This window comes from Sciurus vulgaris, assembly GCF_902686455.1.
Source record: "Sciurus vulgaris genome assembly, chromosome: 16".
Classification (NCBI taxonomy): domain Eukaryota; kingdom Metazoa; phylum Chordata; class Mammalia; order Rodentia; family Sciuridae; genus Sciurus; species Sciurus vulgaris.
In genome coordinates, this window is record NC_136477.1 from 5,524,536 (window position 1) to 5,539,769 (window position 15,234).

Sequence of the window (15,234 nt, forward strand, 5' to 3'; positions counted from 1 at the left end):
CGGGCTCCTTGCCAGGGACAGAAGCACCTTGCTAATAAGTCTGCAGAGATGGGCTGCAGCCTGCCTGATCCCACCCCACAGCTCAGGGATGGTGGAGCAGAGCCCCAGAACTGTCCAGGTGGGCAGGGGTTAGTGACACCTGGGCAGCTGGGGGTCAGGTGCTCCCAGGCTCTGGGCTCCAGGAGCTTCTGGGCCAGGAGCTTCTGATTCAAGGCCTCAGGTGGTAGAGGGACTGGCCACGCAGCCCAGCGTGCAGAACTGGCTCTGCAGGGTGAGGGCAGGGTGTGCGCCTGGCCCGGGCTGGGCTGCCCCACCTCCCACACCAGCCAATCAGGGCCCAGGGGCAGGGCGCTCCTGAACTGGCAACCCCTGGAGCACCTGGTGGCAAGAAGGAGGCACAGGCCATGAAGTAAAAAAGGGCTGTATTATGGGGGGTTTGGGGGAGGGGCTCAGTCTTCCTTCAGGCTCCCAAACACAGCAGCTGGAACGCTCTGCTGCTCCAGCCGAACCTCTGCGGGAAGGAAGGTAGGGAGGTGGTTACCCGCTGGAGGGGTTCCTGCCCCTGGCCTCCCCACTACTCGGGTGGTCACTGACCGTTGGGCTCCAAGTCCATCTCGTCCTCGTCCTCATCTTCACCCAGCTGGATCTCCTCGGGGTTGGCCTGCTGAGCCAGCTCTGCCAGCTCCTCCCGGGATGCGTCACTCCTGGGGGGCATGCTGTTTCAGCAGGGGGCTTCTTGCCAGCCTTGCCTGTGCCTCCCTCCTCCCGCCCCAGTCCTCACCTCACAAAGAGGATCTTGCTCTGGGCCCGTGGGGGCTGGTCCCGCTCGGCCTCGGCTGCCAGCTGCTCTGCCCGCTGCTCCAGCAGCTTCATGTCATCCATGCCGCTCTGCCCTGGAGCCAGATCGGACACTGCGGAGAGAGGGAGTTCAGACGCTGGACAGGCCCTCTCTTGGGCGTGTTGCACACCCCCGAGGTCCCCAAGGAATTCCCAACAGAGGTGGGGAGGCCAAGTTGGGTCCCCAGTGCCCCCAGACATAGGAGGTCACGGCTTGACAGTGGACACTGAGACGGGGAGCGCTGAGACCTGTGCAGCCTGGCCACAGCAGGGGAGTGGCTGGCAGCTGCTTACCGGTGCCTGTGGCACTGCCCGACACCTTAAGCATCTGTGAGGCCATGAAGTTGACCTGCGTGTTGTACGTGGCCTGCACGCTGCGACGGATCCGCAGCATCTCCCTGATGGTGTCCTCGTTGCCGTGCCGAACTTCAAACTCCTTCCATGTTTGCCAGAACGCCCCAGTGGTCTGCGGGGGCAGGGAGGGCGGACGGGGGGTGGGGGTGCATGTGTGTGAGCTGGCTGCTGGGCGCGCCTCCTCAGGGCCCGTCCCTCCATCCTGGCTGGCTCCAGACCTACCCGGGGGTCACATATCTGGGAGCAGAAGCTGTAAATGGCCCTGGCGCGGTCGATCTCCCCGAGCTTGCATTCCATGTCTGCAAACCGCAGGCACATCTCCCGGGCATGCTCGTCGGACAGCACCTGGGTGCCAGCAATCCAGCAGGCAGGTGTGAGGTGGAGGGAGCTTGGTCACCATCCCTGGTCTTCCAGAATGCCTCCTCCCAGCGCCCACGTGCAGGATCCTCCTGCCTGCCAGGTGCCCCTCATCCACTCAGGGACCCCTGGTGGCAGGTACCTCAATGGCCTTCTGGTAGATGCCGCGGGTGTGGGTGACACCATAGATCTCAGCAGCCCGCTTGATGTAGATGTTGAACATGTCATACTGCTGGGCAGGCTCTACGGCCCTGGTGGCACGGTCGTACACAGCCATGGCATGCCGCGCCAGGCCCCACTCCTCTTCCAGCTGCGCATACAGTAGGTACAGGGCTGCACAATGGGAGGAGAGAGGACTGGTCACAGGACAGTGGCCCAGGCTGCCGTGCCCATCCCCAGGTCCTAGGGAGTCCATGGCCTCCTCACTCTTGGCGTATTTGGGCGGGCAGCCATCCAGTGCCTGCTCAAAGAGGTCCCGTGCCCGCTCCAGCTTGCGGCCTCCATAGCGGGCAATGAATTTGGTCAAGTAGGTGCTCCAGATGTCGGACACATTCGGCCACTTGAATAGGGAGATGCCACGCTCGTAGGCCTGTCCCGGGGGAGCAAGTGTGTGAGCACACAGGGGTTGACCACTCTGTCACCCTCAGGTGGTGCCCGGGAGGAGGCTGCCATGTCTCCCTCAGGCTCAGCAAACAGGCCACTTCCCATCCACCCCACATACACTGCCTGTCTCCCTCAACACACTGCAGGGGTCTGAGGAGAGAGGTGTGACGGGTCTCACTAACATGGTGTCTGTCACCTCTGGTGACATTCCGGGTGCATGGAGGTGGCTCCCCCCCTCTGCAGACACTGGCGCCCAGGGTGCTGAGCTGAGGGGTTGGGGGCACACGCGCTCCGCATCTGTGTATCTGCACACAGGCTTCACAACCACCTCGGCAGTGAAAAAACCCCACATGTAAAAACCCCACCACCTACAACCTGTCCCCCGAGCAAAAGAAGGACAGTCATGTGCTATCAACATCTTCCCCATGTACATGGAGGCTGTGAGAGGCTGAACCACGTGGCCTCCCACGTTCATACGCTGAAGTTCTAACACCCAGCGCCTCAGAACACAGCCTATTTGAAGACGAGGCCACTGAGTTAAAATGAGCTGTTAAGAGTGGCCTCATCTACTGTGGACTGCTCTTGCAAAAGGAGAGCAGGCTGGGCTTACAGGGGCACATCTGTAATGCCAGCTACTCAGGAGGCGGAGGCAGAAGGACCACAAGTTTGATGACAGTCAGCAACTCAGCAAGACCTTGTCTCAAAAACATGAAAATTAATAAAGGGCTGGGGGTGTAGCTCAGTGGTAAAGTGCTCCTGAGATCAATGACCAGCACCAAAACCCAGAAGCAATCAGACACAAAGGCACGCAGAGGGATGAGGCATGAGGCCCAGGGAGATGGCACCTGCAAGCTGAGGCCAGAGGCCTCAGAGGGCACCTACCCTGCCTGCACACTCATGTGGATTCCAGCCTCCTGCACCTTGAGAGAGAGAGTGAAGTTGTTGTCCTGAGTCCCCTACACTGGGGCATTCTGTCACGGCAGCAGCAGCTGAGCACACGCACCATGCCCCACACCCCAGTCGTGACCAGTCTGGGCCTCCAGGTCCACACGCCTCACCTTGAAGCTCTCCTCAAAGTACTTGTGCTCCTCCAGGAACATGGCGTAGTTGATGACAATCTGCGGCGTGGCGATGCGCAGGTCCAGGATGCGGTCGTACACGGCCTTGGTGGACTGTGGGGACAGGGACTGGTCAGGGCATGCTCCAGGCTGAGCACAGCCCCCACCCCCTCCCCACGGCGGCAGCGCACCTGGAAGGTGCCCAGGCTCTCCTCCAGGTCAGCCAGCATTGACCACACCTTCAGGGACTTGTACACGCGGTTCTGCACGGGCTCCGAGCCATCAAAGTACTCAGCCCTGCGTGCGGGCAGCGCAGTTGCCTTCTGCAGGGGAGGCAACAGCAGGGGAGGGGCACTCAGGGCCTGTCCCCCCGCCGCACCACTGCCCCCAGGCTGGGGCTCTGCTCACCCGCAGCAGCCGCAGGGCCTCGTCGTAGTTCTCGTGCCGGAGCTCCAGCTCCCCACACTGGCACCACACACTCGCCAGGTCGTCCACCTGCTTGAAGTTCACCTTGGTGGCCTTCTCCAGGATGACACGGGCCTGTCAGGGATGGGCAGAGGAAGGCGGGGACTCTGCAGTGTTGCCACCCCACTGCGAGTGCATGTGCCAGCGCACGCACACCTGCAGCGGGGCTCACACACACTCGCGCTCACACGTGCACCCCGGCACGGCACTTACGTCGTCCAGCTGCCCATTGTCTTCATAGAACTTGGCGAACGCGACCCACAGCGTGTGGGGCTTGCCTGTGGCCTTGAAGGGGTCCACTGTCTGCACGGCTTCCGTGTAGGTGTTGATGATCTGGGATAAGAGAGTCAACCAGGCTGCTGGGGCGGGCCCCGCAGGTCGGGGGGGGCAGGCTGGGCCCTGGGGGCCAGCACGTACCTCCCGAGGGCGGCCCTGGTGCAGGGCCACGCGCTTGTGCCACTCATGGACGTGGTGTGGGTTCTGGCGCAGCAGGACGCTGTTGAGGAGCAGGGGCCGCCGGCTGATGAGTTGCTCAAAGCGAGCCAGGCGCAGCTCTAGGTCCACGTCATCTGGGAGCCACAGAGGTGTTCACAAGTGCCAGGGAGGGGGCTGCGGGCCTTGGTCGGCCTCCTGGCCCCGCCCAGCCGCAGCCCCTTGGGAAGCCCCTCCTCCCCGCACCTGTCCTCCAGCTCTCTTGCTCTGCCTTGCTCTGGCCCGAGCCTTGAGTGATTCCAGCCCTGGCTGCTCCAGGACCCCAACACCATCCCTGCTCCCTGCAGGCCCCAGGCTGAGCCTTCTGAGGCTGTCCCCACATAGGACTTGCCCGCTGCCTGCTCTGGTCACTCAGGACTGCCCTCTACCCCACGCTCCAGGTCCACCCCATCCTCAGCACCCCTCAGCGATGGCTGCCGCAGGGCTCACCCTCTTCTTCGCGCCCTAGCTCTGAGGCAGTCTCCATCTTGGCGGCAATCATGCTTTCCTCAAACTGGGCGTAGCTGTCGAATACTTGTGTGAAGTCCCGCACGGTCATCACAGTGCGGATGGCCTCCTCGTACACATCTCGGGCCTGTGGGATGGGAGCAGTGATGGGGAAGTGCCGGCAGGGGAGAGGCCCGTGAGCCCGCCCGCCGTCCAGGGCCCTCGCTGGGATCCCGCGAGCCTTTCCAGGTGCCCCAGCACCTGCGGGCTCCAAGTGGTGGCGTGGAGCACTTCCCATCCCTCCCTGCCCTGGGAGGCCACACTGATCCTGGGAGCCGCAGGGCATCCCCAGTAATCTGAGTGACAGTCGTATGCAAAGGGACCTTGAGGCTCGACTGAGACACCTGCATAAAGCATTTTGAACCCAATAAGCCCACACCATGCCAGTCTCCATGTCCTCCCCAAGGAACTGCAGCCTCGCTTGTCACAGAGGGCTCCATTTTTGCTCTGAAGCACCCCTCATGCCTGCCTGACCCCTTCTCCACCTCCTGTTCTCCCGCCTCATGGCTCCATCTCTCCACCCCTGTTCCTGCCTGGTTCTGCCCACTGCCTTGCTGGCCTCTTCTGGAAGGGGCACTGCAAGATTCCCACCTGCCTGTGAGGCCCCTGACCCCCTTCCCAGTCCTGCACGGCCCCCACTTCTGCTCCTCCCACTCACTCACTCCAGCCCTGCACCCACCTTTCCTCAGGCCTCAGGAGTCCCAGCCAGCCCTCTGGGGATTCCAGAAGCTCCACCCACTCCCCTGTCCCAAGCTTGCCACTCCACTCCCAATGAGAGCAGGATGACAAGGACAGCCAGTCACACCAGTCCCTGAGGGATCGACCCTCACATCAGGCACCTGCTCGGTGCTCTGCAGGCACCTCAGAGACAACTCCTCCCAGGCAAGGGAAGTCAGGTAGGGACAGCCAGGCTTGGCAAGACCACGGCCACACAGCCAGAAGCCAGATCCTGAACCCACATGTGCTGGGTCCAAGGTGTGTTCAGCTGCAGGGATTCGGCCTGTCCTGTCAAGATGGCAAATCGTGTGCATGTGTGCTTGTGTGTGTGTACAGACACACACGTCACCAACAGCATGTCTACATCTGTGTTCTACCATGCCCAATGTTCCTGAATGTCCCCCAAGTGTTAGAGGAAGACCTGCCCGACACTCAAGGCTAAGGGGCCCAAGCACCTTCTCGAAGTGGCCACTGCGGATGTAGTAGTCAGCCAGTGAGCACCACAGCTTGCCCAGCTGGTCAGTGAAACGGGTGAGGCCGCCGCGGATGATGGCGTCCACGTTGAGGGACTGCACCTTGTCTGGATTCTGCGAGATGAGGTCGCACAGCTCGTGCCACAGCTGCAGGGTGCAGGGCGTGGGGGTCTTAGCCTTGGTCTCAGAGGGAGGAGCCCTCCTGCCTGGTCCCCATCTCCCTGCAGGCCCACCTGGTAATTGGACTTGCCAGCCTTGGACACAAAGCGCTCGTCATTCACCACAGTGGCCAGGCGCTGTGCAGCCTCATCCAGCCGGTCACTTGACTTGAGGTACTCGATGTACTCCTCAGCACTCTCTGGACTCAGCTGGGGACCCACCAACCTCGCTGGAGTCAGTGGCCCCAGGGTCACACCTCTCCCCTGATTCACTGCCTCTAGGCCTCCTGCCACCCACCCTCCATTGTCCTGGTCAGAAGCCTGCCCTGTTGGCTCAGCCCCACAGTGGTTCAGCCTGGGCCCACGATTCCAATCTCAGTCCCAACTTGATCCCACTGGTCCAAACCCAGTCCAGGACTTGGCAACCATCTTATTTACACTGTTCCCCGCATCTGTCCCTATGTCTAATGTGGAGTAGGTGCTAGCAAATTATTTGGAAAATGAAGAATCAGAAAATCTAGGTGCCTCCAGGAGACTCCTCCCCACATCCTGTCTGTTGGATGACATCTGCATGCAGTGTGTCCCACCAAACCAGCGTGTGAACTCCAACCAGCGCAACTGGACTGCCTGATAGGCTCACCTTGAGGAAGCGCCGGTATCCTCGCACAGCTGTCTCAGGCAGTGGGTGGGAACGCAGGAAGCGCAGGTACAGGGGCCAAATACGAGAGTGCTGGGTGATAGGCAGTGCCCGGAGGGCACGGTCAAAGGTGCGGCGGGTGTGTGTGACACGTCCCTGGTCCATTAGGAACTGGCAATAATCTAGCCACAGACGGGGCATCTGGAAGTGTGGGAAGAGATAGTCAGGTCTGAGCTGTGGGGTCCATGGCCTGGCCAAAGATGCCAGAGGTCAGAGGCCCAGTCACACCTGGGACATAAATGTGGCAGAGCTCAGAACTCTCAGTCCCAGGAACGACTCTGTCCCAATGTCTCATGCAGAGGTAATAGGACCCCAGTCCTCCACCCCTTCCATACTGAGCTCAGCCCCCCTGCTTTGCCCACCTCTGTGGAGTCTGAGCCCCACTTTTCCCAGCTCCCCACCTTGTGCATGAACACAAAGGCTCTCTCGTGGCAGTTGTTGACATCTTCATAAACAGGGTCAGTCACACAGCGATGCTTCACCTGTGCCCGACGTGCCTTTAGGTAGCGGTACCAGAGTTTGTAGCTGGGAAATTAGGAAGGGACATACACTAATGGGCATAGACTTGCAGAACCTTTCCTCCCATCCCAAGAGGCAACTGTGGGAAGAAAGGAACTGAGGAAGGGTGACAAATCTCAGGAAGAGAGGGAAGGACTGGGACATCAGGGAAGTGCTGTGACTTATCAGGGGTTGCACACCCAGTGACAGAACACAGCAATCACCTGGGACCTATTTGTCAGTTCCATTGTGAAGGGACAAGGTGGGATGGGAGCTAGTGGAAGGACAGTCAGAAGTATGCCCACCTGCAGGGCAGCAGCTTGAGTGCCCGCTCATATAGTTGGTTGAGTCTGGGCTTTGGGGCCCCCTGTTTGAACTCTATGTAGCGGAGCCAGCATTTGACTGAGAACTGGTTACGCATGATTTCCTCCTCATAGGGAAGGTCCTCTTCCTCCTGCCAGGGCCAGGGAAGGGAGAAAAAGAGACCTGCCCTCAGAGTCTGAGTGCGGCAGCATCCCACCACTGGGGTCCATGCCCAATCTCCAAATTTAAACTCAGATCCCAGATTCACTGCCCACTGTCAAATCTGGGTCACCAGATGTCCAGACACCAGGATGTTGGTTCAAATCTTTGCCCTTCAGAATTCTACTGCTCATGATCTGACCCAGTTAGTCTGACTTCTCAGTCATTAGAGTTCCAAGCCAGATAATGAGACCATTAGCTGGACATCAAGGTCTGGCCCTCCAAATCCCACCACCCACTTGCTGGTCCATATCACCAGGTTCCTTACACACCAGGGCCCTGGTCCAGATGCCAGGTCTCCACCTTACCTCCTCACAACACCTCTTTACAGACACCAGGTCTTTGCTCCCACTGCCACAAACTAATCAATCTTTGTTCCAGGCAAGGTGACTAGATCTTTTCCTCAGTGACCAGGATTCTCAGGACCAGAAACCAAACTGCCTAACTCCTAAGATCCCACCAGCCAATAATATAGCTCAACTCTGCCCCAAAGTTTGGAATTTAGGCCTTTACTTCTGAAAGAGAGTTATGGACCAGATGTGAAGCCCTTAACTCTGGATGCCAAGAATCTGGTGAAAATGCTAGGCCTCTACTCCAGACACCAAACCTTTGGCTATTTAGCATCTTACTGGCCGTCGCCTGACAGGATCCATATCACCAAGTCCTTTCTTCAAACTCCAGGGTTCTTGCAGTCCCCCACAACAGGTCTTTACCCCAGAAACCATACGCTTTGAACCAGACATACGACGTTTCGCCGAACGCAAGCCCTTGCCCACAATCCAGAGCTAACCTGGCCACCGTGCCTTTATTCCAAACACCAGTTCTTTAAGCGTCAAAATCCAGCTATGCGATTTCCCTTCTCTCCAATTCTTGGCGCACCCCCATTTCCGCCCCCAGCCCGAGACTCCTGTCCCTCAACCTCGGCAGCAGCTCTTTACTTAGGCCAGTCCTTGGATAGGCACAGTGTAGGACTAAATTCCTCGGGCATCCCAGTCCCCATCCCCCGTGGCATCTAGGCCCCGATGCGCTCCGCGGGCCACCCGGGTCCAGTCTTGGACTCACAAAGACAAGGTCCGGCCGCTCGGGCCGCGAGACGCGCGCCATCACCACCATTTTTCCGGCTCTCCAGGTAAGGGCGGGGGTCGCGCGCTTAATGACGTCTCCGACTGAAGGCCCGCCTCTCCGAGCCAAACTCGTTTGCAATTGGCTGTACCCTCCTCGACCGTGCGGCTCGCGTTGTTGACTTCCGGGTAGACTACGCCAGCGACCGGAAGCGGGGAGAGGCGCCCGAACATTACGTCATCCTGGGCTGATCGGCCAATCAGCTTCAGCAGCGGGGTTCACGAAACACCAATAAGCTGCTGTGTAGCGACTGCGGGGTCAGCTTTGGGCGGAAGTGGGTTTGTAGACCTGCAGAAGCGAGATGGGGGTGAAGCTGGAGGTGTTTCGGGGTCAGTGAGTCCGGAGTAGGTTAGGTGACTGGTTGGGAGCTCTCCCTGGATCTGGGGCGAAGCTGTAAAAAGGGGGGGACTCCAAAGAGGGGGCCGCTCCTGGAAGAACGCACTGGAGACTTGAGAGAGATTTGACGGTTGGAAACTCAAGAGGAGAGGGAGTTGGATTGTGGGGGTCGGAGTGGAGCATCTGGGTTTGAACTGAGGAGGCGGCTTAGTGAAGGAAAGGTTGGGATCCTGGGGGAGCCTCGGGCTCATGGTGGGAGCCTCTGACAGGGGGACTCCTAGACTTAGGGAAGTAGATTTGAAAATTAAGCCCTTCTGGCTTCGAGGTGCTCCCGGCATCTGATTAGAGGAGTAACGAGGTCTCAAGGAGTTGTTTTTGTCGTAGGTGCTTTTGTTCTGCTGGGACCTGTGTGTGTTTCTTTGAGATGGAGACTCAGAGAGGACTCACAGGAATAAAGCCTCCTGGATTACGGGGGCCAGACTTTAAGGTGTCAGGTTTCTGTACCCTTAGTGGGAGTTCTGGGGCTCATGGGGCAGACCATGAGGAGGTGGTCCTGGATTCTGCCAGAGGGTGTCTGCCCTCCAGGCTCTGCAGTCTTCCTGGGTGGTGGTCTCAGGCCCTGCTCATCCACGTGCTGCCTTTGCAGATGACACTCTACCTCACTTTCCCTGTGGCTATGTTCTGGATTTCCAATCAGGCTGAATGGTTTGAGGACTATGTCATACAGCGCAAGGTGGGCATAGAAAAAAATATTCACCTGCTCATTCAAGGGGGTGGGTAAGGGGTGGGTATGGGGTGGGGCACCAGCCTACTGGGGACCAGACCTAGGTGTGAGATTCTGGAGTCACCTGGCTTGTGCCTCCAGCTATGACTTTGTCCCCACAGAGGGAGCTGTGGCCACCTGAGAAGGAGGGCCAGGTAAGTAACCTACCCATCAGAGGCAGAGAGGAGTCTGGGTCCCCATAGCCATGATGCATTTTGAATGAAAGTTTTGCGGGTAACCATGGGTAGGGAACTGAGAGCCGAAGGGTGTATGTTTTCCTTTTTGCCTTCTTGAGGGATGAAGTTGGTCTCACTTAGACTCCCTATAATTGGCATGGGGCACCCAGTGTAGACACTAAATTCTGAAGCCAGGAGCAGGGTGGTGGGAAAGGGTCCAGGTCCTTAGGCGTGTGCCCCCTCCTTCCTTCCCATCCTATCCCTTTCCCACCCCCAGCGTCAAGAGCTTGAAGAATTCAAAGAGAGGATACGGAAGCAGCGGGAGGAGAAACTCCTTCGCGCTGCACAGCAGAGCTCCTGAGCCCTCCAAACACTTGAGTCCCAACCCCTCCACCCATGAAATAACACATACTCAGTTCCTTGTTGCTTGTGCAAGTGTTTTATTGTCTGCTTTCAGGGGCCCCGTGGGGCCCAGGACAGTTTGGGCCCTTAGGGTGCTTGTGTCTGGGGCTGGGGACTGCTGTTCCTGCGGAAGCTGAGAGCACTGGGGTCCTGAGGGGCAAGCAGGGGTTGAGGGCTGAGGGTCCCAGCTCGTTTCTGCACTCCGTCCTGTGGATGAAAAACTGTCAGCCAGAAGGAGGGACCAAGGGCAACACAGACCAGAGGTAACACAAACATTGGAGAGAAGTACAGGTGGGAATCCATGTTCTTCCTCCCCCTGTGTGAGTGCCCCCTCTGTCTATTTACCTTCATTATCTGCCATTTAGGGTGGTGTTTGCGTGTGAGGTGGCAGGTCTTGGGGTGCTCACCGGCGTCTCAGTCAGAACTTGGGCTGTGTGTAGGTACAGTGCAATGTGTGGATGTGCTCGTGTGAGTGAGCTCCTGTGTCCTCCTCCCTGGGAGCTTGTCTCAGGAAGGGGGCCTGTTCTCTCCCTCTTTCTTTCTCAAAACCCTCAGACAGGGTTGGGGCAAGAGCCATGAACTCCAGCCACAGCTCTGACACTAAATGGCCCTTGTGTGACCTTGAGCTCCGCTCAGGTCTGCTGTCTGGGGCTTGGTCTTCTTATCTGAATTCTCAGCAGATGATGGACAGATGGGTGGGGAGCAAGGTTAGAGAGTGTAGTCTGGTAGGTGTCTCATCAGCACTGACCGCACATCACCTACCTTGGGGCCAATGGGCTGGAAGCCAGGCAGGGTGCTGACTGTCACACGCTGATCATCCATTCGGCGGCCCTGGGTGCTCTCCAGCATGTCCATGAGACTGTCCATCTCGGGTGTAGGGTCACCCTCTGCATGGAGCAGAGACATGTGGCCATGAACACAGATTCCAAAGGAACTTAGCATAGTCATCTCCCCGTGCTGCCACCCCCCAGGCTGCTCTGCCCCCTGTACTTCCTCCCATTCCCACCACCAGGAGCATCCCCATGCCCAGGCTCACGGCTCTCAGGGGTCTGGCCCGGTCCGGCCCGAAGTGAACAGCGCTGCTCCTCCATCCGACCACCCTGAACGTGGCTCAGCAGGTTGAAGAAACCCTCCTGGTCTGGTGAGCCCGCCTGGGGACAGACACACTTGGTCTAACTGAGGGTTCCTCCGCTTCTCTCCTGGTGGGCTGGCTCCGCCCCGTCCTGAGCCTGCCCTCCGTCTCCCTCAGCTCTTACCATGGTCCTTGTCGGTCTGCTCTGCAGAGCTGCTCTGAATGAGACATGAGTCTCCTCAGTGCCGGTCCCCGCCCCAGGGGCCCCAGCCAGCAGCACCACTTCACGTGGTGCCGCCTCTAGGGAGAGGCCTGCCTGTGACAGCGTCCTGCCTGCCGTCCTAGATTGGGGCCTGACAGGTTGGCTTGGGGACTGGGACGCAAAGAAGGAAAATGGGACTCTGGGGCCACCCCTAAGTCCTAGCACCTGCCACCTCCTAGGGGTCAGCACCAGGATCCCTGCCCTCTGCCTTGGGGCTGGGGACCAATACATGAACCTTCTGCCCATCAGCACCTCCATGTGGTGACAAATGGGTCAGGGGACCCCAGAGACTCACTTGCTAATTAGGTGCCCTACAAATTAACTAGTCCTGTCAGTTAGGGGCTCTGAGAGCTGGAGGAGCTGAGGTAGGGGTGGGGTACTCTTACCTTGCTTGGGGGGTCTGAGCCCCCCTCCTCTCCCTTCTCTTCCTGTTCCATCATTGTCCTTCCACTGACTCCACTTTCTGCTCTTTGTCCCAGCCCTGTGCCAGGAAGGCCTTTTAAACGGCCAGGATGTGGGGGGAGTGGATACCCTCTCCAGTCCCAAATCCCCAGCTCATGCCCCATCTGCTCCCACCCAAGCTTAAGCCCCATAAAGATGATCCAGATAATTGTTTGCCCAGAATATTGCTGGGCCTGGCACAAGGGTGGGAGGGAGGACGGCCTGGGTGTGAACCTCACCAGACCCAGCAGCACTTACTGACCAGGTCCCAAGGGCTGTCAGGTGGAGTGTGGAAGAAGGCCAGAGCAGTTTTGGAGAAAACAGGCCAACAAAGGAGGGTGAGGCCTGCTGCCCACCTGTGGTACCCAGTGCAGTCTGTCTCCACCCTGGCCAGCCTGCTAGCTCCCTCACAGTACCTGTAGCCTCATCCTGCTAGAAGGGCAGTTGCCATCTGCAAGGGGAAGCAAAAGAGAAAACTGGAGCCCAGGACCCCTTCCCTGCTTCCCTACAACCTCCTCAGGCACCACCAGCCAGCCTAACTCCAGCTCTGCCTCCTGGGCAGTGGTTCCGAAGGACATCCTGGCCACCCTGCCCTGTGCTCACTGTCCTTGAGGCTTGGTTGCCCATCCCAGGCTTCAAGACAAAATCTGGGTTCTCCTGTCCGCCTGCCACCCAGATCCAAGTTGAACTGCCTCTGATCCATCACCCCAGTCTCATGTGGGAACAGGAGAGGAAGTCCCTGCCCCCTTCCCTTAACAACTGACTTTTTTTCAGTGTCCTAGGAGCCCTGTCCCCTCTCACAAGATGCCTTTTTGGAAATCAGCTTAAGTTGTTTCTCAGAATTAACTGTCTCCACTCTCCCACCTGTGCCTGGGAGCGCCCATCCAGGCCCCAGGTCCTCACGAATGATAGGGTGTTCTGCTCCACACCTTGGTGGGTGCATACATTTCCCTGGACTGCTGGAAGGAGGTACCACAGACTGGGTGGAATAAAGCAACACCTACTGTCTAAAAGTTCTGGAGGATGGAAGTCTGAAATTGGAGTGTCAGCTGGGCCATGATCCCTCTGCAGCCCAGTTTCGGAGTCTGTCCTAGCTGCACTTCTGCTGGAGGCCAACCATCTTTGCTGTTCCTTGGCCGGTAACTACAGCACTCCAGCCGGCCTGTGGGCACAGGGTCTTCTCCCTGTGTGTCTTTGTAGGACAGTCTTATATGGACAACAGGCATATTGGAGTGGGGGCCCACCTCTGTGTGACCTCATATTAACTAATTAATCTGATTATTTCCAAATAAGGTCACATTCTGAGGCACTGGGGATTAGAACTTCAGCATCTTTTGGGGAGTGTGCTGGTGGTAGGGACACAATTCAACCCATAATGCGGGAGGACCCCTGATCACCCCATCAAGTACAGTGGAGGACGTGCTTCTGGCTCCCACTTTTGCACCTGCTGCCTGTTCCCCAAGATCTGGAGGAGGTGTCCCTTCTTCCCTGTTCCAAACCCTCCCTTGGCCTCCATTGTTCTCAGAAGCAAATCCAGATACCCTGGAGGTAAGGAAATGGTCAAAATGGACACTGATGGGTGCACAGTCCTGAATGCTGAAAGCTACACACAGCCAGGCACCTGCAACTCCAGCTCCTTGGGGTTGCAAATTCGAAGCCAGCCTGGGCAACTTAGTGGGACAGCATCTCAAAAAAGACTGGGAATATAGCCCAGCATTAGAACTGCCCTGAGTTCAACCCTCAGACTTGGGGGCAGCTTTGACGTACGCGGCAGGCGGGCGGAACACATGGTATAGGAATTACTTATTGAGATTGAGCTGTTAAAGAAGATGGAGGGAAGGTGCAGGGGGGAAGCTTACAGGTAGAGTGTTGGCCTCGCCTGCACGTGGTTAGATCCCCAGCACTACAAGGGGGGTCAAAGGGAAAAGAAGGGCCTAAACTCCCACCTAGGCTGGCGACCATCCTGGTTTGCCTGTGACTAGCATTTTCATTATTGAAAGGCCTGTGCCCTGGAAAACCTCGCAATCTGGGCAACCCAGAATGGGTTATTCTGACATTGTCCTAGAGAAGACTGGCTTCTGTCACGGTCTGAACTGTCACTTCCAGGTGCAGTTGTCAATGCCTCCCCTTTCTCCACATGAATGGCTGCTCCTAGATGTCATTCAGAGGTTAGTCCCTCAGAGAAGCCCCTGAGACCTCCCCACTCACTCCTGTACTTGCTGTAGCTAGTTTATTTCCCTTAGGGCAGGATTGCTACTTTCCTTTTTCTCCTCTAGCTTCACATAGGACAGAACATATAGGGCCCTTGACCTTCTGAGTTTGGCTTATTTCGCTTAAAGTAATGGTCTCAGGTTCCATCTGTTTTCTTGCAAATGCTGTAATTTCATTTTTTAGTCAGAATAAAACTCCATTGTGTTATATACCTCCTTTTCTTTATCCATTCGTCAATGGATGGACCTTTAGGCTGGTTCCATAGTTTGGCTATTGTGAATTGTGCTGCTCTAAACATGCATATGCATGTATCACTATAGTATGCTGACTTTGTGTGTGTCTATGTGTGTGTGTTTTTTATATATCAGGGACTGAGCCCAGGGACACTTCACCACTGAGCCACATCCCAAGCCCTTTTTATATTTTATTCTGAGATGGGATCTTGCCAAGTTGCTCAAGACCTTGCTAAGTTGCTAAGACTGGCTGTGAACTCATGATCCTCCTGCCTCAGCGTCCTGAGCCACTGGGATTATAGGTGTGCACACTGTGCCCGGCCCTGACTTTAATTCTTTAGTATTAATACTGAAGAGTAATATAACTGGGTCATATGGTGGTTCTATGCTGAGTCTTTTGAGGAACCTCCATACTGATTTCCATACTGTTTCTGCTAATTTACAATCCCAGAAACAGTGTCAAAAATGTTCCTTTTTCTCCACATCCTGTCCAGCATTT

General features: G+C 57.3%; 3 protein-coding genes across 7 annotated transcripts; 1 reads left to right on the plus strand and 2 right to left on the minus strand.

Annotated features, from left to right (window-relative positions):
• Positions 1 to 405: 405 nt before the first annotated feature.
• On the minus strand, positions 406 to 8,855 carry XAB2 (XPA binding protein 2). Its single transcript, XM_079115532.1, has 19 exons — positions 8,780 to 8,855; positions 7,501 to 7,649; positions 7,099 to 7,222; positions 6,641 to 6,838; positions 6,076 to 6,210; positions 5,825 to 5,989; positions 4,596 to 4,740; positions 4,092 to 4,243; positions 3,888 to 4,007; positions 3,618 to 3,749; positions 3,401 to 3,532; positions 3,210 to 3,323; positions 1,975 to 2,137; positions 1,691 to 1,881; positions 1,414 to 1,536; positions 1,132 to 1,303; positions 782 to 911; positions 595 to 704; positions 406 to 511 (listed from the first exon to the last, which is right to left on the minus strand). The coding sequence occupies exons 1-19, from the start codon at positions 8,828 to 8,830 to the stop codon at positions 450 to 452; spliced, it is 2,568 nt and encodes an 855-aa protein (XP_078971658.1). The 5' UTR covers positions 8,831 to 8,855; the 3' UTR covers positions 406 to 449.
• Positions 8,856 to 9,047: 192 nt separating this feature from the next.
• On the plus strand, positions 9,048 to 10,539 carry PET100 (PET100 cytochrome c oxidase chaperone). 4 transcript variants are annotated; one of them, XM_079115538.1, is made up of 4 exons: positions 9,048 to 9,166; positions 9,821 to 9,908; positions 10,061 to 10,093; positions 10,392 to 10,539. In XM_079115538.1, the coding sequence occupies exons 1-4, from the start codon at positions 9,141 to 9,143 to the stop codon at positions 10,473 to 10,475; spliced, it is 231 nt and encodes a 76-aa protein (XP_078971664.1). In that variant the 5' UTR covers positions 9,048 to 9,140; the 3' UTR covers positions 10,476 to 10,539. The 4 variants fall into 4 exon arrangements, with proteins under 4 accessions (XP_078971664.1, XP_078971665.1, XP_078971666.1 ...); XM_079115539.1 differs by lacking the exon at positions 9,048 to 9,166 and adding an exon at positions 9,167 to 9,305 and having other exon boundaries at positions 9,822 to 9,908; XM_079115540.1 differs by lacking the exon at positions 9,048 to 9,166 and adding an exon at positions 9,243 to 9,396 and having other exon boundaries at positions 9,822 to 9,908.
• LOC306646807 (Purkinje cell protein 2-like) lies at positions 10,487 to 12,462 on the minus strand. 2 transcript variants are annotated; one of them, XM_079115536.1, is made up of 4 exons: positions 12,237 to 12,462; positions 11,553 to 11,667; positions 11,279 to 11,403; positions 10,487 to 10,723 (listed from the first exon to the last, which is right to left on the minus strand). In XM_079115536.1, the coding sequence occupies exons 1-4, from the start codon at positions 12,441 to 12,443 to the stop codon at positions 10,604 to 10,606; spliced, it is 567 nt and encodes a 188-aa protein (XP_078971662.1). In that variant the 5' UTR covers positions 12,444 to 12,462; the 3' UTR covers positions 10,487 to 10,603. The 2 variants fall into 2 exon arrangements, with proteins under 2 accessions (XP_078971662.1, XP_078971661.1); XM_079115535.1 differs by having other exon boundaries at positions 10,492 to 10,723; positions 11,773 to 12,453.
• Positions 12,463 to 15,234: the final 2,772 nt, after the last annotated feature.

Coding starts and splice junctions, on each gene's coding strand:
- LOC306646807 (XM_079115535.1), bottom strand. CDS start 12,108: ATGGAGGTGCTGATGGGCAGAAGGTTCATGTATTGGTCCCCAGCCCCA. Junction 11,404..11,552: donor GGGCCAGACCCCTGAGAGCC/GTGAGCCTGGGC, acceptor TGCTCCATGCAG/AGGGTGACCCTACACCCGAG. Junction 10,724..11,278: donor TCCAGCCCATTGGCCCCAAG/GTAGGTGATGTG, acceptor TTTCATCCACAG/GACGGAGTGCAGAAACGAGC.
- XAB2 (XM_079115532.1), bottom strand. CDS start 8,830: ATGGTGGTGATGGCGCGCGTCTCGCGGCCCGAGCGGCCGGACCTTGTC. Junction 7,223..7,500: donor CTCAAGCTGCTGCCCTGCAG/GTGGGCATACTT, acceptor CTAATTTCCCAG/CTACAAACTCTGGTACCGCT. Junction 4,741..5,824: donor GCAGTGGCCACTTCGAGAAG/GTGCTTGGGCCC, acceptor CCCATCCCACAG/GCCCGAGATGTGTACGAGGA.
- PET100 (XM_079115537.1), top strand. CDS start 9,600: ATGGAGACTCAGAGAGGACTCACAGGAATAAAGCCTCCTGGATTACGG. Junction 9,663..9,821: donor TACGGGGGCCAGACTTTAAG/GTGTCAGGTTTC, acceptor CTGCCTTTGCAG/ATGACACTCTACCTCACTTT. Junction 10,094..10,391: donor CACCTGAGAAGGAGGGCCAG/GTAAGTAACCTA, acceptor TCCCACCCCCAG/CGTCAAGAGCTTGAAGAATT.